This window comes from Amblyomma maculatum, chromosome 1 (assembly GCF_055883805.1).
Source record: "Amblyomma maculatum isolate TAMU_Amacu chromosome 1, ASM5588380v1, whole genome shotgun sequence".
NCBI lineage: Eukaryota > Metazoa > Arthropoda > Arachnida > Ixodida > Ixodidae > Amblyomma > Amblyomma maculatum.
Window position 1 is genome coordinate 321,667,694 of NC_139344.1, and position 22,443 is coordinate 321,690,136.

General features: G+C 43.9%; 1 protein-coding gene across 7 annotated transcripts in view; it reads left to right on the forward strand.

The window, feature by feature from the left end:
• The window catches only part of Dap160 (dynamin associated protein 160), an 87,455-nt gene that overhangs the window by 15,398 nt on the left and 49,614 nt on the right, over positions 1-22,443 (forward strand). For 5 of the 7 annotated variants that reach the window (XM_084578363.1, XM_084578433.1, XM_084578581.1 and 2 more), the window contains exons 11-23: positions 5,133-5,273; positions 5,569-5,650; positions 5,769-5,905; positions 6,053-6,221; positions 6,635-6,759; positions 7,903-8,102; positions 8,822-8,972; positions 11,950-12,096; positions 12,493-12,554; positions 12,744-12,808; positions 17,377-17,564; positions 19,151-19,249; positions 20,521-20,562. In XM_084578363.1, coding sequence (XP_084434489.1) covers positions 5,133-5,273; positions 5,569-5,650; positions 5,769-5,905; positions 6,053-6,221; positions 6,635-6,759; positions 7,903-8,102; positions 8,822-8,972; positions 11,950-12,096; positions 12,493-12,554; positions 12,744-12,808; positions 17,377-17,564; positions 19,151-19,249; positions 20,521-20,562 — 1,608 coding nt within the window. The remainder of the gene's footprint in view (positions 1-5,132; positions 5,274-5,568; positions 5,651-5,768; positions 5,906-6,052; positions 6,222-6,634; positions 6,760-7,902; positions 8,103-8,821; positions 8,973-11,949; positions 12,097-12,492; positions 12,555-12,743; positions 12,809-17,376; positions 17,565-19,150; positions 19,250-20,520; positions 20,563-22,443) is intronic. The other 2 variants (XM_084578507.1, XM_084578718.1) reach the window with 2 other exon arrangements.

Consider the following 22,443-nt stretch of genomic DNA (forward strand, 5'->3'; position numbering starts at 1 on the left):
GTACATACCAAGCCCCCGCAGATGCTTTAAGTGTCAGCGGTACGGGCATGGTAGCCAGTCATGCCGAGGACGCCTTACCTGTGCAAAATGCAGCACACATGACCATGCAACTGATGATTGCAATGCAACTGACTTCAAATGTGTGAACTGTGAGGGCACACACCCTGCATACTCACGGTCCTGTGTGGCCTTTCAGGCCGAAAAGGAAGTGATCAATCTGAAGGTTACCGAGAATATATCATACGGAGGGGCGCGGAAGAAACATAGAGCTCTCTCCTCTGCTCTCTATGCTGACGCAGCCCGTAGAGGGGGCAGGCCGCGTCTAGTAACGGTGGGCACGCAGTGCAATGCTGCTGACGTGCTCCCACCACGGCTCCTCACTAAGCAGCCACCGGCTGCCCCAATCTTTGCAATCCCGGAGGTCACTTTCTCCCAGACGTCCGGGACACCAAAGACATCTGAGAGGAACTTGGTTCCTCTGGAAAAACCCCCTGCCTCCATGCCTTCATCAGAGGCGATGGAGGTGAGCGTGGATTCCGCAGCATCAGTGGCGCCTAGGGAGTCCGCCAATGAGAGGCGGTGCCCACCGGACCCCTTCAAATTGAAAAAACATACGCCAGTTAAGCCACCTGATAAAGGCGGCGACTCTTAAACCCACTGTCTCATCCACATCCCGCACTTACAAAAATGGCTACTGAGAGTATCGTTTATTGGAACTGTCGGGGACTACTAAATAATCTGGATGATGTATATGAAATCCTTGCCGAGCACCAACCAAACATATTTTGTCTGCAAGAGACCCACTTAAAACCAGCAGACACAAGTTTCCTCAAGCAGTATCACGTATTCAGGAAGGATAGGCAAGGCAGCACTCTCCCCTCTGGCGGTGTTGCCATTGTAACTCAAAAATCAATCCCATGCCGAAGCATCTCACTTAATACAGACCTAGAGGCAGTGGAAATACGAGCATTAATTTTTGGTAAAATAACAACAGTTTTTCTGTACATTCCTCCAGATTATAGGTTATGTAGCGAAAGTTTTGAAAAGCTAATTGATCAACTTCCAGAACCATGGCTGCTGGTCGGAGACTTTAATGCACATCATCCATTATGGGGATGTACAAGAACGGACTCCCGAGGTGTGCTAATCGAAAAATTCTTATTGTCCTCTGGATCATGCCTATTTAACACAAAAGAGCCAACATACTACAACATATTACATAACACATACACATCCATAGATTTAGCTATTGGCTCCCCAATGCTCTTAGCAGCTACAGAGTGGGTTGTAATTAACAATCTATATGGAAGTGACCATTTTTCGATCTCTGTAAAGTATGCTCGTAATAAAAATGAAAATGCGTCTAATCCTAGAAAGTTTAAAGAATATGCAGCCAACTGGGAGATGTTCAGGGAACACTCATCTTTGGCTTGTTCATCAGTTACTGACTTAGGCGTTGATGAAACTCAGCGCTTGATCACGCTGCACATTATAGAGGCAGCAGAAAAATACATTCCACAGACTTCAAGTAAGCCACGAAATAAACGAAGACCCTGGTGGAATGCAGAATGTAAGACTGCTCGTGAAACTCAAAACAGGGCATGGTCGAAACTACGCCAATACCCCACAACCGAAAACCTAATAGCGTTTAAGCGTGCAAAGGCAAATGGCAGGAGTGTTCAACGCATTTCCAAGCGAGAAAGCTGGTCATCATTCCTTTCTTCTGTGAACACTTATTCGGATGCACACAAAGTTCACAATAGGATAAGAGCACTCAAAGGATATAGCACAATCCCAACGCCCCTTGTCAGCACCAGTGGTGACTCTTGAACACCAAGCAGACACACTAGGGCAACACTTTGAATACATATTCAGCTCAGCGCACTATACAGATTCCTTTTTGCGGCACAAGGCAAGAGAGGAGAGGAAGCACATACATGATAAAAGACCATCCACAGGAGGATACAATAGCCCATTCACCATGCAGGAGCTGAAGATTGTACTAGACGCATGTGGTAACACAGCACCAGGTCCTGACAGGATCACATATGGAATGCTCAGGCACTTGCATGTGGACACTCTTGAAACCCTACTCTGCCTGTATAATAAAGTATGGGCCACAGGATGCTTTCCTAAAGCATGGAAGGAAGCGATCATCGTCCCCATATTAAAACCGGGAAAAGAACCCACTTGCTGCTAGTTATCGGCCTATCGCACTAACCAGCTGTTTATCCAAGCTTTTTGAAAAAATGGTTAATCGTCGCCTTCTCCATTTCCTTGAATACAATGGTCTTCTTCATCAAAATCAAGCTGGTTTTAGAGCTGGGCGGTCAACAGCTGATCAGCTCATTGCCTTTGAGTCTTATGCAAGGGATGCTTTTGTACATAAACAACATTGTTTATCTGTCTTTTTCGATCTTGAAAAAGCATAAGATACCACTTGGCGCTATGGTATCATCCGCAACCTCTTCTCTCTTGGCATCACAGGGAACATGTTGAATACAATACGAAGTTACTTGTCTGAACGGACATTCAAAGTTCGTGTTGGCAATGCATATTCAAAGCAGTACGTACAGGAAAATGGTGTCCTTCAAGGTGGTGTTCTCAGTTGCACACTTTTCATAGTCAAAATGAACTCTTTAAAAAGCGTGCTGCCAAAAACTATTTATTGTTCTGCATATGTTGATGACGTCCAGATAAGCTTCAAATCTTGCAACCTGGCCATCTGTGAACGACAGGTTCAGCTAGGTGTAAACAAATTGTCCAGGTGGGCTGATGACAATGGGTTCAAATTTAACTCTGAAAACAGTGTTTGTGTACTTTTCTCTAAGCAGCGTGGCATCAGGCCTGACCCTAACATAACATTGAATGGTCGGAGCCTAGCCCTTAAAAAGGAACACAAATTTCTTGGCGTAGTTGTTGACGAAAAACTTTCTTTCATTGCCCGCATAAAACAGTTGCGACTGAAGTGTCTCAAAGCAATGAATCTGCTAAAAATTCTTTCTCACCGGTCATGGGGCACAGACCGCGACTGCCTTCTGAGCCTTCTGAATAGTGTAGTTCTATCACGCATTGACTATTGCTCCATGGTCTATGGGTCAGCATCATCTGCGCTAAAATTGCTCGATCCCGTGCACCACCTCGGTCTTTGCCTCGCCACGGGTGCTTTTCGAACTAGCCCAATTGCTAGCCTTTATGTCGAGGCGAACCGATGGTCACTGCAACGAAGGAGACAATTTACTTCTCTAACTTATGCTATCAAGGTACTGTGCCAACTGGATCATTCATGTCGCCGACTCCTGCTTGACAAAATTGGCACAGCTCTTTTCTCAAGAAAACCATCCCTAACACCACCATACCAAATCAGAGTTGCCACGCATATTGAACATCTGGATGTTCCGGTTACCAGTCTTCATACAACTTCCATAAAAGACCTAATTGCCCCTTGGGAAATGCACGGTGTTAATTGTGACCTGTCGTTTCTTAAAGTGGGGAAGCACGCATCCCCTATTGCCATACAGCAGCACTTCATGTCACTTCAGGCGAAGTACACTTGTGATGAATACTACAGTGATGCTTCAAAGTCTGCTCAAGTGTCCTGTGCAGCACATGGACTGCAATTTTCACTTTCAAAAACACTGAACAGACATAAAAGTATATTTACCGCTGAATGCCATGGAATCCTGCTAGCTGTGAGACACATTATAGAAAATAAAATACAGACATCGATCATCTATACAGACTCCCTCAGTGTTTTAACGTCCCTATCCTTTTGGAAGTGGCATAATAAGAACCCAGTCCTGAATTCTCTCTATAACACTCTTATGTCTGCCAATAAACTAGAATTTAAAATTACACTGTGTTGGGTGCCAGGCCACCGCTGTATACCAGGTAACGAGGCAGCTGATAGGCTTGCTGCATCAGCTGCCCTTCGAAACACTACAGACATTGACAACATATCATATCAGGACCTCAAGCCACACATCAAAAACATGATTCAACAACAATGGCAAGAGGAGTGGGACACAGCAACTGAGAATAAACTACACACAATAAAACCAACAATAGGCAGGTACACTACAGAAAAACGAAACAGATTCAAAGAAATAGCTCTGTGCAGACTGAGGATAGGTCACACATATACAACACATTCATACCTTTTAACAAACTCTCCTGCACCACATTGCCCGAGATGCGGAGACCGACTAACAGTGATCCATGTTCTAATTCAATGTCTGAGACTTCAACAGCAAAGGAGACATCATTTTCCCGAATTACACAAGCAACATATAACCACACATCCGTCCATCTTTCTTGGTGATGATCCAATGTTCTCTTTAGATAGAGTTTTTAAATATTTATTTAAAGTAGGCTTTTCATACGGAATTATTCATCAACATGGGCGTAAGCCCGTTTCTTTTACTTAGATAGCTTTCTTTTTCTTTTTACTCGGACCACTATACATCGAAATTCAATGTTTTAGGCCCTATACACCACTGTTTTTAGACTATGCACTCCGAAATAACTTTTAGGCCCTATACACCACCGTTTTTAAATTCATCATAAACACCACACATCGGACATTTTATTAACTTCAGTTGACACTTCACCTTGCGTTTGGCGCTCTTTGGCCTAAGATGCCCTTGCGCCAAAAAAACCAGTTCATCATCATCATCATCACTTGTAGCTTGGAATGCAAACACTCAATATAGTGTGGCCTCGGTCATCGGATTTGCATAATTTTTGTCATTTAGCAATAAGTTTGTTCATTTATTTATTGATTATTCTTGTTTTGCTTGGCTTGGCTGGTGGGCAATTACTCCTTGTTCTGGCAACCATTTGTTTAAGCATACCTGTAGAGATAGCTAAATCTCAGTTTTTAAATTATAGTTGGCAATGCAAGCTAAGCTTGTATAAAGGTGTTGGAGACTTCCTTGGGATAGTTGATTGCAGGCTTTGGTGGATATGTTTTTGCACCCTCCTCTCCTGTCTGCTTAGTAGACAGTAAATAATACAACTACTTTTGGATAAACTACTTTTGGGAGCCTAACCCCATCTGAACTGGCCATTTTGTGCAGTGCCCACTTTTGGGGTTGGAATGGAGTATTGACGTTTCCTTCTTTTTGTTTCAGGAGAACAAAATTAACGAGGCCAACCAAAAACTTGCAGATACCAAGAAGGGTGTTGCTGAGATGAAAGCATGCATTGATGAGATGAGAGTGGAGAGGGACACCAAAATGAGAGAACTCAATGAAACTAGGCTCGAGCTGAAGGTGAGTGGGAGTGCAATGTCTCAGGAGGTCACTTTTCTCACCACTCTTTCTGCGACACATTTGGCTGGGAAATTTCTCGCAGAAAGAAAACAATTGTGACATAATAATCTGGTTCTTTTAACTAGTGCTGCCAGTCTTTTCTTGGCTGCAACCACAAGTTAAATAGAAGCATAGCTTTAAGGCTAACAGCCATTTTTCCCCAATTCAGCTTCACTGTTTTGTATGCAGTTGCAAAATTGTTTTGTCCCTTTAGTATGTATTGAGTAGTGAGTGCCTTCTTTTATTTTCTCTTCAGGAAATTGGTGACAAAATGCTTCTTTTGAATCAAGAGAAATTGAGCCGTCAGGGTCGGTTAAAAACAGTGGCCGGAACCAACAGTGAGTTCATCTCTTTCAGTTGTAGGCGACCCGAAAGTAGTCTTCTTGTAAAAGTGATCATAATTGTGGTTCACTTCACCCCCTCCCCTCTTCTGTTTCTTGCCTTTTACTGCTGCAGATAATTACTCACTTGCAATGAACAGTTGTGGCAGCAAAGAAATCAGCTTGAACATGCTGCGTTCCACGCTGTCCAACATCGAGAAAGAAACTGTGCTCAAGCAGCAAGACGTAGACAACAACAATGCTCAGCTGAAGGTGAGAGCAGCCCAGTTTTTTTATTTGTTTGTTGTGCGTTTGCTTTTGTCTACGGGCATACATAGTAGTGCTTGTGTGTAGTCATCTGGTAAGCATACCGCTTACGAAACTCGCTCTGCTCCTCATCGTTCACTTCGTCTTTTCTAGGAGTTGAAAGACAGGTTATCGGACCTTGTACTGCAGAATGAGGCGTTGATGCGAGAATTCACACAAAAGAAGCAGCAAGTACAGGCATTGAAGAAGCAGAAGAACAGTACCACTACGTTGGATGCCTGGAATGATCATTCGGAGTTTGCATCTGCTGATTCTTGGCCAGGTATGCTAGCAAGCCTTGCTGACACTGCACAACATGAACATGTGAATAATCTGCGATTTTAGAGTTGCAGTAAGCATTGCACTGAGGGGTCACATTGAATGGACCTTTTCTGCTGTATCAGCAGTTTAGCCATGGTTGAGCACAACTTCAGTTTGTCTTGTCAGTAAAGCAGTGGTGTAGGGCTTTAACATTGCCAAATTTTTGTGTTGGGCCATGTATGATTCCACATTTTGGGCACTGAATGATTAATATGAATGACATGAATATGATTAAGCATATGGCAAAATAGGCAGATTTAATTTTTCTCTTGGCACCGCAGATTTACTTGTAAAAGGGCAGAACTGGAATTGACTAGAAACTTCGGTTTTCGTCGTAGTTTTGAGCAAATCTTGTGGTGCTCGTCATTGTTTCAGGAGAAAGCACTGAGCCAGCGTCCTCTGCCACCTCATCCACCGGCCTTGTTAAATACAGAGCACTGTACGCTTTTGAAGCGCGAAATGCAGATGAGTTATCCATAATGCCAGGAGACATTATCATGGTAAGTGGGACCAGTGGCATTCTTTTTCTTTTTTTTCACCATTCTTCTTGATGTAAAGTAGTTCATTGGTGTTTTGTACTTGCAGTGTCTATGCATCAGCTCATATAATAAGTGGCATCAATTGTTTGATGCCTGGACAATGGAAGTGCTTTTCAGGCTCCTGAAAGCATTTTAATGGCGCTCCCTTTGAGCTTAGTGAGAACTATGTAACCTTAAATGTGTAGTAGCCAATGTTGGCACGCTAATCTCTGGATTTTTGAATTATTTGCCAATATAACCTGTTACACGACCTGAATATTATTCGCTACACGAACAAATTTGCAAGTTGTTCACTTTGAAATATTCAAGCTTTCAAAGAATTTGAAAAATGTGTATTTCTCATTCCTGAACACTGCTAATCAGTTTGGTGGACGTTTCGCAAAGCTTGAAGTCATCTTCTCTGCATAGTGAAAATCTTTTCACTATAGTGGCCGACCTTGTTTTGGGGGTTGAAATTGATGGCACCACTGGAGGCACTTATTGTCAGAATAGTGGCGTGCACCTCTCCTGCACGCTTCTGTCGCGACTAAGAAGTTAAGTGTTGCTTGGCAAAAGCCATTGCCTCTCTCAAGTATAGGAAAATCCTTCCCCATTACAATGGTGGGATAGAAGGCTGAAGTGTAGGTGAGCCTCGTTACTGCTTACTAGGTGTTTGCACAACCTGAGGCTTTTCAGCATTCTTCAGCATTTCATCAGCTGGGCGAAATGCTGAAAACTTCATGGCAATGTGCCCTAGGACAGGCCACAGTCATGGTAAAGGGGGTTTTGCTACACAGGAAAGCTGAGTTCTCTCTTCGCCTAGAAAGTGGGTTGTTTGCTTGTGGCTAAAGTTTCCGCATTATTGTGCAAAGTGTTGCGCATGCATCATCATGTACAAGTGCAGCCAAAGTCTATGAAGCATGCTTTTGGTATTTGACGGTTTCTGACGTTTTCTGTAGAGAGGATATGATGGTTACACGAGTGCACCATTGGCATGGGTATATAAAGCTGCCTCCTAATACCCAAGAGGTTATTCATGACAAAAGTTTGTCTCCGAGGTGTGCTCCATATTATTATGGCTGGGATTGTACCCACCATAGAAACTCAATTGACGGCCACCACCAGGTTCAGGAGAACCAGCATGGGGAACCAGGCTGGCTCGGGGGAGAGCTGCAGGGCAAGACAGGTTGGTTTCCAGAGTCCTACGTGGAGAAGGTGGTGACCACACCACCAGTCAGTGGCTTCCCCATGGACAACAACGGGGGAGTGGCCAGTGCAGCTGAGACTGTGCACATCGTGGGAACCGAGATGAAGATGACCCTGGAGTGAGTAGCCCACTTCCTCGCTGGCTTGGCTTTGTCTGGCACGTAAAAGGGTGGTATAAGCTTGTGAGCAAAAAGTAAACAACATGTGGAGAACTATGCTCTTGCAGACCTGGCTGACTAGCAGGGAATTGAACAGCCAATGGTCCAGTAGTTACAGGTTTCAGCATGCTCTGGAGATTACTGGAAGTTCACCCTTGTGCCGTCCAACATTTGTTCAGGAAAGTGACTGCCAGTGCCAGTGAGATGGATGAAGGGCACACATATTTAATTTTTGTTACTGAACCTTGTTTACACAAGAATCGACTACTTTTTGAGGCCTGAAGCTCTGTGTATCTTCCCGGGAACAGGCATCATTACAGGGCACATTAAACCTGCGGCTTTGGGGAAGCTAGCTTTGACCCATGCATGTAAATCAGCTATGCGTGGAGGCCAACCCCCTTACCTTGAATGATCGTTTCTTAAAACTAAAAAATCCGCTTGTAGATAGCAGCATAAGCGGTATACATTAATACATGTCTTGCATTCTGTTTTGCTATTGCTGTGATAGCACTGCACAATGCAGAAAGCTTGTATTCCACAGCACCTGGTCTTTGGGGAAAACATCTGTGGGAGCGCCTGTTTTATTGTACTAGTGTAAATTAGTCACATAATGATGCTCTCTTGCCAATGTTTCTGTGTGTGAGCTGTATATTAAGGTGTACTTGGCATTTTGGCTACAGAGGAATTTCCGAGGCCCCGGAGAATGGTCGCGAGCCGGCACTGGACGAGGTGCCTGCGCCTGACGTTCTACAGCCCTCGGAGAACTCCTGCTTTACCCAGCTGCCTCGGGGTGCCCCCAGTGTGGACACCACCTCTCCTGTGCCTGGAGAAGTGAGCTCGCACTTCATCACTATGTTTCGCATGTCCGTAACGCTACAGCACTGTATGTGTACTAAATGCTTGACATGAGCAGTTGTGAAGGTGATCTTCACCTGAGTTGTGGTGGCCAATTCAGAACTCAAAAACATTGAGAGGTTCTCAAAAGCACACGAGCAGCAGTCGCGCTCAGTGTATTTCATCCAACACCACAACTGAGAGGAAACTTGGACTCTCATTGCTCATCGACTGGCACATTGGGCTGTCGGTTATCAATAGTTTGTTCACTAGCTACATAGTATAATTGTAGGCGACCCTTATGATTGACTCTTCTGTAGTCAATACAATTTCTATGTTGATGAATCGCTCCCTGTGGTTTATAAGCGGAAAGGAATCTGGGTACGTTCTGCCCAACTCTAGTCTGCCGCCGTATGGCTATAGCTATCTGCAAGGAATGCACACACAGCCTTAATGAACACGCATCAGCTGATTCAATATTTTTCTAGCAGGAAACCCTGCTTAGCAGGCCGGCACTTCCTGTACCCCATGCGTGATGACATGCGCTGGCAATTTTTTTTTTTACTCTAAACAACAGGTGATGCTGCATGCATGTGGTACTTCTAAGATAATTGTCAGCATATCTCAAAGCATATTCACCTTTCTCGTGCTCAAAATCTTGGGGAAGACCACATAATCGCATCGTGCTTCACATGTTGGCGAGGTGCTTGCATGCGCGCGTCTACGTGAGTGCCTAATAATGAAAATTTGACTGTGCAATGCAATTTTGTCAAGTTCACAGCCTGTGCAAAGTAACCGATCCGAGGGGCTGTTATCATTTTGTTACAGTTTGAAGGTCTGAAGTGAGCGAAACAGCTCCACTGGCTGCCTAATAAGCGCAACAGAGAATGACATTGAAAGCTTGTGGTTATGACCTTGCTACCTGCATCAGCCACATGCAGAACAACTCAGCGCTCTTGTTTGCATACAGCCTTTCTCTCCTGTATCGGTTTTAACGCTGTTTCATATATGTGACTTCACATCCTTGGCTATGCTTGCCACTCTGCTGTCTTCATATTTTGACGTCAGTTGCCCTATGAGGTGACGAAATAACGTTTCTCGGGCATGCTCATATCTGCATTGCTCATGGCGTCTGCAAGAATCTGCTAGTGATGGTGCCACGGGCATTTGCATTTACACAATTTTTGGGGTTGTGAAAGCATTGTTTTTGCTAAAAATAACATATTCGCTATCACACAACTACCAGCCTGTAGTGCCCTATCACGTCCTATTATTAGACTTATCATTCCCCTTCAGTGTCCCTTTATGCCTCAAGTCAGCGAGCGGATGCACTTCGTACATGCACACCGTCTTGCCTGTGGGGGGCAGTGCACATCGGAGGGATCGCCAAAAAACAAAAGCCACAAAGCTACATACTTTCACAAAAGACTACCAGCCAGTCAGCAGTGGTAGTGAGAGCAGCGACAGTGATCGCCTAGCTCAAGAGAAGATGCTTGTGATTTCTCTTTCCTTTCTGATTCCATCTACAAGAGCTTTGCCTGATCACCGCCCGGTGCCTCACTCGGGGAGGACACCAGCCGTAAGGAAGCCCTAGGTTAAACCCAGGCTACCCTTTATCCTCCCTCCCTTAGACACCGGCCGTAAGGAAGCCCTAGGTTAAACCAATGCTACCCTTTATCCTTCCTCCCTTGGACACAAGTTATGAGATAAAAGTTTAGAAGAGCTGCCATAGCTTGCCATACACGAGACCTCTGCATTGCTTTTGCAATCAAAGTAGAAGAAGCAAGTTCAGTGTAAAATATGAGATTTGCTCAGGCTGGATTCTGAGCCACCTAGGTGCTGTGAGCAAGTTACATTGGCATTGTGCATCCCTCCCAGTGGGAATGAGCTTGATAAGGAACCTTCCCCCCTGAAAGCATGCTCTGGCAAGACAGCTTGTTTGTAGTCCTATGAGATAATGCACAGAAACCATCTTGTTGGGGTGCACTTTCCTGAGCAAAATTATGTTACTTTTTGTCTTGACAGCACCATGTGGTTGCCCCATGAGTGCTGTTATGCAAGGTTGCCGTAGTTCTTGGTTGCTGTGAAAATTTATTTTAACCAAAGAGCACATGAAACAAGTAATCTGTAGCTGAAATTTTTAACACCCAGTTCTGTCAGGAACTGAGCGATGGTCTAGGGAACGCTATTCCACATTTTTACTCCGATGAAAGTTCCTTAGCAACGAAGTTCATGTACCAGACTAAATACATATTAAAATGGCGAGAATTGGCCCTAGTTGGTTATTCATAGTGGTTTCACTCTGTGTTAGCGTGGTGAAACCACTATGAATAACCAACTAGGGCCAATTCTCGCCATTTTAATATGTATTTAGTCTGGTACATGAACTTCGTTGCTAAGGAACTTTCATCGGAGTAAAAATGTGGAATACATAGAGTGAAAATAAGGACAACACCACGGAGTGCTCCGTGGTGTTGTCCTTATTTTTGTTCTATGTGTTAGCGCGGTGAAACCACTATAAATACATATTGTTTGTAGCATTGCTCCTGAAGTGATTGTTTTATGATTAATAATGTTTGTAATGGATCCATCACTAGCCATAGTGGCTAAGGATCCAGATGACTTTTCAGCACCTTCTGTAACATGTTCTGTGTGCAATAAACAATATATTCAATTCAATTCAACTTGGTGCAGTGACAGTGCATGTTGGAGGACTTCCGTTGGTTGAAATGAATCTGGATCCCTTCATCTAGCTGCAGCTTTGAGATGTTAAATCTTATTCACCTTACTGTACCATACTTTATTCTCTGTGCTGTTTTCCAGACTGCTGTGGTGCAACGGTTTACAGACTTGTGTGTCAAAATGAACATGTTAAAGCAGTGCAAGAGGGCCGCCCATATGGGAACAAGGCAGCATTGCTTACAGACTGTAGAGAGCGTGCTCTTATGCTGACCCACTTTGTTGTTCCTCTCAGGGGCAGGCTGCTCCTCAGGGCCTGCAGGCACAGGCATTGTTTCCCTGGCGAGCAAAGAAGGAAAACCACCTTACCTTCAACAAGGGCGATGTCATCGCTGTGAAGGAGCAGCAGGACATGTGGTGGTACGGGGAGTTCCAAGGAAAGGCAAGTGTACTCCGCCTGAAACGTTTGCCCTATGTTGCTCATGGAAATGTGTACCCCCTTTTCAATTCAAATTCAGCATTGTTTTGGCTTTGAAAACTGGTCTCTTTTGTAACCTACCTGCCTAGCATTTTTTAAAGTGTGAATTGCTTTCTTTTTCTTTTTTCCTGCTTTTGTTTTTTGCAAACTTAGAATCAGGTTTGCTATTTTCTTTAAATTTTTGCTCTTTTATTGCCTCTTCTTTGGTCTGGATGTGTTTTAAGATATGCTGCTTCATTACAGTGCTGCGAATTGCTTTTGTGCTTTTAAAAAATCTCCTTACATTTGGCATTGACTATCTCTCTCTCTCTCTCTCTCTCTCTCTCTCTCTCTCTCTCTCTCTTTCTCTCTCGTTTTTAGGTGGGCTGGTTTCCGAAGTCTTATGTGAGGCTCATTTCAGGACCCATGAAGACATTCAACAAGTGAGCACTGTGCAGTCATTTCAATCAATTCTGGTCGTTGGAAGTGGCGAGAGGAGAGCAATAAAAGGCTTTCTTTACAGGGCAGCCTTTCATGTGCGCTGTATATTACTGGTAGTGTGCTGTAAGCAGACGAACAGAAATTGTTCAAAGCCTTCTCCTAAGCAGTGGTTGACTTTTGTTTTGTTTCAGCAGCCAGGTCTCAGATTCTCAAGAATATGGTGATGTGCCTCCTGAACCCCCATCTGACTTTCCAGGTAAGATTTTGGATATTCTTTGCCCACATCCAGTAAGAAGCACGTGTACATACAGACTATGACCTTAATATAGCGTAGCATCTTTTGTGTAACTTTTCTGTCCTTAGAGAGATTCAGAAACTGAAAGCCTCCTTCTCCAGAGTGTTTCGAAATCAAGCTTTTTTGCTGCAAAATGCTCCAGATTGGGAATCTTTCTGTTCTAAAAATTGCTCCAAATTGCTCTGCCATTAGCATAGCTGTGAATGTGACCTGCAGCTGTTTATCAGATGCCTATTGTTTTTGGAAGCAGTGCCTCTTTTATATAGTTTCTGAAAATGTATTTATGTGAGTGGTTGGTATGTTTTCTAGAGGTATGTGAATAGTGATATTTTTGTTTGAAGCGAATAGGGATTTTCTTTCAATAATTTTGAAGCAAATAATTCATATAGTAGTTCTGATTTATGGGGTTTAACATCCCAAAGCGATACGGATTATCAAGGACTCCGTAGTGGAGGGCCCTGGAAATTTTTACCACCTGGGGTTCTATAATACACGATGGCATCACGCAGCACACAGGCACTTCGCATTTCACCTCTTTCGAAGCGCAACCGCTGCGTCCTTGGGATCAATAGTCAACGAACTGTACTTCTGCCTCTAGAAAGAGGCTGAATGACAGAGTAGGCATATTCAAAACCTTTATTTTTTTAACACACAAAACCATTGCATATTGCACTAAAGCTTTATTTAAAAACCCAACACACTGAAATCGAAACTTGCTCGTGCAGAACACAAGCTGTTCTACATGTGGAGTAAGCAAGTTCTTTCTCTTGCAGTGCACAATGTTTCCCGAGCAGTAGTAAAATGGAGACCACTTACAACGTAAATGCTTATAGTGCGGGACTGGAAAGAGCCGGCCACCGGTGTGCCTCCCATAAGACTCTGTGTAAAGCCATGCCGCTTATTATGCAGTCACATGAAGTGAAATGCCACTTTTAGTGTGGTTTCAAAGATCTCGGTGACAGCTCGGAACAGCAAGTACACTTCCCTGCGTGGCATAGCACATAATGTGTTTAGGGCGCGACACAAGTGCATGCTTTGCACGTGGCACTTGCTTCCGCTCTCCTTCAGTCTTCATGCAGTTCTCCTTTTTTGCACAAGATTGCGCAAGTGATAACCTTTTCTTTTGCCATTCTTTCGCGTTTCTCCTTTCCATGCATCTGGGTCGCACCGTGCTTTCTCACTATGACCCAGCTAATGCTTTCTTTCGCTACAGTTACCTTCACTCTCACATCACTCTTCTCGTGAAAGAGTGAGCGGAAGCAAGCATTGTGATTTTGCCTTCGTTCAGGTTTGGTTGCCTAATGGCAGCACCGCATTTCTTGCGTAGTAGTGAAGCATTAAACGTCTGGGCAGTGCTAGAACAGACCCTCAGCTAGCTTTCTGTGACGTGCACGGAATAATTTGTGAGCGGCTGTATTTGCCTGGTGACAGAACTGCCCTGCCGAAATGTAACGAAGGTATGATGTCATGGGCTGTCACAACAGTGCACTAAGCACTCTGCGAGCCTCACCATGAGGCTTGTTTTCCAACTGAAAGATCTTGTTCTGAAATGCCTCACATCGTTTGCGTGACTGGGCATGCATTGGTAACAAGCGCCATGTGCCGCAGTAATCTTCATGGTTGTGCGCCGCAAGGTATTTAAAACTAATCTGAGCACGCAGTGGACATAGTAGTAGGCTACTTTTTGTTCGCTAATTAAGATGTTTTTTAAAGAGAAGCTACTCATCTGGCTGGTATTTTACCCTAAACTAATGGTTTGGCTATAGAGCGGAACTATGGTCTACACTGTATTCAAAACCATAACTAAATAAAAGACTGTTCCAGAAATACAATTCGCACGTGATGAAAACTTTGACATTCCAAGTATGTACTAAACATTTGAACCGGATATTGAATACTGTGATCAAATATTCAAAATTATCAAATATGCACACACCACTAATGTTTCCAAATGCAGACTTCCTTCAGCCCCCTAGCAGACGTGTTCAAGCAGACTGTCACTTCAGGCTCCTGATGAGTCCTTGTGTGTTTTGTGGCGCTCTTGTGTCCACTTTACAGCAGGTGGGGCTCATCCAACACAGATGGTGGTATGTGTGCTAAAAGACAATTTGGCTAGTATTTCATTAATAAATGGGATTATGTGAATGTTTTGTCTTAATCTTAACAGATGTGGCTTGAAGAAAGGATATGCTAGCATGCTACGCATGTCCAAATATAAGCTGTATGAAAACAGTGGGCAAAGTGGCCTCGCTCTGAGCTGATATTTGAAAAGGAGCATTTATTATACCATGTGGGGAGTAAGCAGTGCAGTACAGATTTCCCTTAATCTTATTTCTTGCTCTCTCTCTCTCTCTCTCTATATATATATATATATATACTCTCTCTCTCTCTTCTGCAGCAGTCAGTACTGTTTGTGTTTGATTTTTGCTTTCTCTCTGGCTTTGAGTGGTCTGCAGACACCCAGCTGTGCACCTCTTTCTCCCTCCGCAGCATAGTTGTTACCAGCCCTGTGAGCAGGTGTGCTTTTCCATCCACCATAGGCAGGGTGCGCATGACACCAATATCTGGCCATCTCTGGGCCACAGTGATGCATGGGGCAATGTCGCATCAGTTGAAAATTTAGCCTCCGAGCATTTAGGCTCAAGTCAGCAGACAAGTGCACCCTGCACTTACATCACATGGGCTTGCACGTAATATTGAAATCTGGCATCGCATATCTGCACTGAGCACAGTCAGGAACAAAGGTTCCTCAACCACACTGGCCAAAAATGCGCATCTTTTCAGAACAGCTTATCTGCACCCTTACCCGAAGGTGCACGAAGCTATTGTGGGGGCTGCTCAGGGATGCACTTTTAACTATGGAATATTTTTTTTTTCTTCCTTCAACAGTATCAAGCGTACTATCTGAAATGACATTGATCCTGTCAGGAACCAGCCATATGTTGTTGCATTGTTCGCCTTATCCAAGAATTACCTGAGTGCATCTTAATAGGTCCGTTCGATTTACTTGCACTATCTGAACTAGTTCATGTAGTGCCGCACTCGGCCATTCGTTTTGGCAATGCAATGTGGTGCCCTCCGAACTACATCGTTCGTTTTAAACAAATGCAGGCATTGTTCGGGGCTCGTTCAGGCAGATCCTGCACCATGTTGGGGGGTAGTGCCGGTTGTGCAGAAGCGCAACAGCCATGGCAGCAGACAACGGCAGCATTTGCATTGCAATAGACGGCGTGTCGACGAAGCTGACGCCGATCATCAATGAATATGAAAGCCGTGTTTGGCAAGAGAATGGCTATGCATACAGTAGCGACTCACGACTTCTTTGCAGCACTTAGGAATTCTATTGTTTTGCAACATAGTTAGCTTCAGTGCTCGAATTGTGACATCGTCGAACTCCTCGTCTTCACTGTCAGAGTCCATCAGATCAATAACTATTTGAACGATGGCTGCAGATGATGCGGCACAATTCATAGCGCTTTCCACCATATCAACCAGCCTGTACATCCTTCAAAACACTTCCGCCTAACCGCAGGCAGGCAGGATCAATCGGTGAGCTAAAGTCGACGTGCAGCTGGCAAAGTGCCTAGACTAGCAGAAGGTCTGCACTACATGCACTTCAGCATTCATTTCAGTTTGGCGTTAGTGTCGCGCTATGCCTGCACTGCTTAACTGGCGCTGCATGAGTGCGGCACTTTTTCTGAACTGCCAGGAACTAGTTCATGCAGTGCAAGGTAAATCGAATGGACCTAATGAGAGTCGACTGCGCTGCAAGTTATTCTTAGTGCTGGTCCACTTCAAGGCATAGCCATGTGGTTTGTCTTCACGCATAAAGTTACACAGGTTGCTGCAAGATCAGTGCATCTTAATCACATTTGTGCTGCTGAGTCATACCTAGCTTATAGAACAAGATATGAACAACAAATGATTGAAAACAGATTACCAAGGCTACTTAATTGGCTTCACAGCCAGAACATTCACCTTAATACAGTTAGCTTCAAATCAATACATACCATTATCAGTAACTCCTTCAACAATGATAATTAAAGACAATATGTTACTTTGTTTGCTTTATTTTTTTAACTGTGTTGTGCGCACTCTCTGTAAATTGCTTATCTATGTCTTTAGTTATTTTGGCCACTTTCACCTCATCCTTTCCGTTTGACCCTGTTGCGTAGTAATGCATTAATACTGTTGTTGCTTTTTTTTTTTTTTTTTTGTCTGTGTGTGTGTGTGGGTCACAGAGCGGTTCTGCCACTGTTGTGTGATGCCACTATTGGAGCGTGGGGCTCAGTCAAGGTGTCCTTGAGACACCTTTTTCTTCCCGCTTCCAGTGTCACATACACATTGTATGTGATGTGATGCAAATAAACTTCAGTTCAGTTCAATTAATTCGTAAATTCAGGAACAATCTGTAGACTCTTGCAGCAAGGACAGGCAACTCCTGTGTTTGTTTCCTTATTACAAGCTTCTAATTTATCTCATAGTTGTTTATGCATTCAGTGTAGCCTGTGTTTGATTCTCCTCTGCAGTGGCCGCTGAGGAGAAGTACATTGCTCTGTATGCCTACCAGTCTCAGGAGCCTGGTGACTTGAGCTTCAACGCCGGTGATGTGATCAGTGTGAGCAAACAGGAAGGGGAGTGGTGGACTGGAACACTGGCTGGCCAGACTGGGATTTTCCCCAGCAACTATGTGCGCCCCTATGAGCCAGAGATCAAGGTGAGATAGTGCTGCCTCTTCCCCACATGTGGATCTGGGGCATTGTTGCTCAGGTTACTGCATCTGTAAGGGGGGAACTGCAATGGCTGTTATTTGCTGTGAACCTAGAACTTATGTGCTCTGTGTGGCACAAGTGAAGTGGCATGGCTGAGGACAGCAGATAATGGGGGTCATTCCCCTCTTTCTGTTTTGAGCTACATTTACATGTTGGCTGACATTACTCTTATTACGTTATGTATGGTTAAAAATTATTGGGAAGGAGTGGATTGCATCTCTAACAGTAGGGAAAGTGGCAATTTCAAAAGTTGCAATTGATTAAATACAGTCGGGTAAGAAGTTGCTGTCTAAAAGGTGGCTTAGGGGTCCTAGGTTTGTTACTGTGGGGAAGTAGTTATAACTTCCACTACTATTACCACGCTTTGCACCCACCTGGGACATGACCGTGCACGTGGTATGCACCTCAGAAGTACAGAAAACAGGGATAAACCTGGATATAATAGGTGGCCACTCGCTGAGGTTTCTAGAAATTGTAGCAAACTGCCAAAATGGCACAACTACAGTGCACCAGGGTCCAACTGTGCCCCTTTCTACATTTTCTGGCTGTTGATAATGGCTGCCCTTTTTCCAGTTCTGGTTCGAAAAACTAAGGCTCCCGTGGGCAATTCCTGAAATTCTTCAAACGAACGCCATATTTTGCTCTCAATGGAAACTCTCCTTTTACGGAGTGAAAATTTCATTGCAAGTGATCTTTTAAGTCGTGCTCCACTTGCCCGGATCTTTAACAAAATCTTATGTTACAAGTTTTAATGATATCAAACTACTTTACGATATTTTTTTACATGTTTTGTATAACGAGATTAGACTAAGTGTTTCGTCAAACTAGGTAGAATTTTGTGGAAACAAAATTCAGCAGGTTTTGACTTTGCGCAGTGTACCATATTTTGTTTAGCAAGAAATTGATATGTACATTACATAATTTACACTGAATTGGTGACATTGTGGTAAACTTTTGTCACATTTCTGGATGTGCAGTGCATCAAAGGGGACCAGAAATTTCCTACGGTCAGTACTTTGCCAACATTAAATTAGTAGCTTGATCTAATGCAATTACAAAAAAAAAAAGGAATGTTTTCGAGCTTCATTATGCTTGTATCAGATTGAGCAGTACTCTTTCCTTTCTTATGTTCATTATATACTATTGATATGTCATCTAGGGAAAATGTGTACTCTGGGTCAATATATCGACTAGAGTGCGTGTCTGCCATATATGACAGCATGGGTGGTGTCATTTGTCTCATATTTCAGTGGTGTTGGGGGTTTGGAACTTATGCCACACCACGCGATGCATCGGAAAAAATTTACGAACAGTTGTAACACTCACTGAAGATGAAGAGGATTTGTTTCTCTTGAAGCACACCAGGTTGCGTTCTGAGCCCAGGAGATAAGTGCCACCCATGTTACCAGATGTGGCAGGGCCATTTCTATGTGCGGCTCTGCGTGAGGTGTTTTGACTGGTTACTACTGGGCATATTGCACCACGGTGCTTTTGCCACTCGGCCATAGTGTTGCTGTCCTTTTCCTTGAAGGAGGAGGAGGAGAAAGCAGTGTCTGCTGCTGAGGAAATTCCTCCAAGCGCAACTTCTGCGCTGCCGACCAATGAAGAATTGGGCCTCACTGGAGCGGAGGTAGATCTCTTGGTTTTTTGAGCTCCGGCTTCTTCTTGATCGGCCGCTACTCACACCCCCGCTGCTGATGCCGCATTGCACGAAACTCTCCTTGCAGGAGGAGTACTTCTGTGCCATGCCTCTAGATTGGAAAAGCTCATCTTATTAATGTGCTTCAAGTTATTTTCAAAAGCTTTAAGACACCCTCATGACTACCTAGGGGTGCACTCGTTCCCTGCCTCTCTTTTGTTCATATGTTTGTGTGACCAAACATTTTGCCAATTCGTTCAACTACTTATGATTATGGTGTGCTTGTAACCTCTTTTTTCCGTACTTATCTTGCATGCCATTAACCTGTTCTCCCATTTGTGCTTTTCTTCCGTTCAACATGTACCATTCTTAGTTCATATTTCTGGTCTTAGGTCTTACTAAGCATTTTTTTGTTTTAATTAAGTTCATTTTTTGGAATGCTGTTGGTGCCAGTTTTGAATGACATTTTTGTTCCAATTCCTTTTGTGGCTAAAAGCTGTACACTGTTCATGTGAGCTTTGCAGCCATGTTATATATTGTCAAAGCTGTGTGAAATGAAGTGATTTAGGACTACTGTATTTTGTTGCTGTTGCATGTTGCCTTTTTCTTTGCTGTTTCTGCAAATAAATTGCTTAAAAGCAAGGTGTCTCACGGGTTCATGTGTCACATGTGCGTCAAATTGCCACAGGATGACATTTTAGTCACCATGTGTCACAGAATGCCTTTGCGTATTCTATTTGCTAAATCACTCTTGCCCTATTATTGTTGCTGTTACCTCAGCTGCCGTCTTCACCTTTTTTTTCCTGTTCTCACCCTATGACATTGGAGTGGTATGCTTAAAATCTAAATGTCCCCACATTTGCAGTTTACATACTTTTTTTTTCCCGGAATGTTGCCATTCAGTTTATTGGACCTTTATGTGCCACATTGTATTAGATCTTTGCTTGCCACACAAGCATAGGTCGACATCACCTGACACTTTGAAAAATACTAAACAGACCATATTCTTGATCCTTGTGCAATGTGCTGTCCAGAAGCCAGCTTGCATTGGTGGAAGGGCTTCCGTTAAGAGATTTTGCCTGCCAACTGGGCAGGGTTGTTTGTTCAATTACTCTTTGTAAATGTTGAAAGCATAGTGCCTACACATGTTGAGCCTGTCGCTCCTTGGATTGTCGTAAGCACATTCATTTGGCTGTGTCGACATGCCCGAAATGTGTCTTTGCACCGAGAGCCTTCAGTTTTTGTTTTTTTTTATGTTCCAGCCGGCAAGACCAGAGACGCCGCAAAGTGATGGGAAGGTGAAGGTAAATAGGAAGAATATTTTTTTTGTGTGTTCTCTTTAGAAAAACCTGCCTTGCAGAGCTGCTGTGGTTCTTTTACTACTTACCTATCAGCAGTGAGCTGTTGACACATGTGCAGTTTGGTGAACATTTATTTCTGCTCTTTAGAAACATTGCAACCTTTGATACTCTGCTGGGAAACAAATGAATTTGCTCGCATTGTACCAGCATCCAGCACAGCATTGTATTTCGGGCTCACAAAAATTGCATGCAAGTCCTTTAGTAATTTTGTTGCATGCTTGACCTGATCTAAAGATCCACTAAAGAGATATTTGTATGCATTTTTTTAATTGTGGAAGCTCCATCTACATGCTCCGAGCATTTTTTATAAACTTGCTGTTAGTGGCAGATTTTGCGTTGTAAATTCGTACCTGCCAGGTCTCCCGAATTATCCGGGAGACTCCCGAATCTTGATGCTTTTGTACGATTGTACGACCAAAACAGAAATCTCCTGGAAACGCTCTCACGTTTGGCCAAATCCTTTTTCTAGTCTGGCCACATAGCTCCAAGGCTATCTACCGCTTGACACCAATTGACATCTTGATCAGTGAAAGGTCTAAAAAGCATAGTCGGCCAAGCGCAGTAGTTAAAACTGCCAGAACTACTTTCACGTTGCTGTTTGAGACTGTAGCGCCGCCACCGCTTGGGGCGGTTCAGGCGTGGCGCTAAGGTCGGGTTTTGTCTAAAGTTCCAGTGACTTAATTTCTGCCTATAATGTTTCTGCACTAACACCGATTTTTGCTTAGGCAACTTTGTGTTTACTTGTGTTCTTTGTTACCTTCGGCATCTCAGTTGCGTGGTCTAGTGCAGTTTCCAAGAGGCGTGCTTTGTGTTTTGTTTAGTGCCGCGTTAACGTAGCCTTTGGCCATGGCGCTAAGCAAAGAGCGCAAGAAATATCTTCAGATCTTCCTAAGGCAGTATACTGCTGAGTTTGGATGTATTGTGCCGTCTCGGAAAGGCGAGCATCATGCGTTTTGCACAGTTTGCAATTGTGACATTTCGTCGAAGAAGCACTCAAGCAACCTTCAGTGCAAAGACAAGCAACAGCATCTCCAAGATTTCTTTGGTGCACAAGACGACAGCGATGTCATCCGTGCGGAGTGCTTGTTTATCGATTTCTTGTTGGAGCATAACGTCCCGCTGAGCGCCTCTGAGCACGTGGGACCTCTGTTGCGCAAAATGTTCCCAAAGTCTGACGTTGTGAAGCGCTACACATGTTCTAGAACCAAGACGGCAGCTATTGTCGGTGAAATAGCGCGTCACGCACAAGAGAGCACGGTGAGTGTCCTGAAAAAGTGTGTGTTTTCAGTTGCCATGGATGACGGCAGTAACGACAGCCTGATCGTGGTTACGTATTTTGTTGAAGAATTGGGCGTGATCGATAGCAAACTCCTTGCGCTGAGCACCCTAGAGGGCCAGTCAACTGGGTGCAATATCGCCAGATTACTGATCGATACTCTGAATTCCTTGGACATACCATTGTCTAACTCCATAGCTTGTGGCTCAGAAAATGCCAACGTCATGCTGCGTAGCGGCAGCGTTGACTGAAACCCATGAAAACATTAATATAATTGGCTTACCGTGCCATTTAATCAACATTGCAGCAGAAAAGGCGGCGTGTTGTCTCCCAGCGAAGGTGGGCGAAGTCTTCGTAGATATTTTTTTTTTATTTGGAAAAAAGTGCAAAAAGAAAAGCTGCCCTGAAGCATTTCCGAGAAATGCATAACATTGAGTACCGAAAACTTCTGAAACACACGCCAACCCAATGGCTGTCGCTTGGGAAATGCCTGGAAAGGTTAATGAATCAATGGGGACCTATGTTGAGTTTTTTCCTTCATGAGGTGA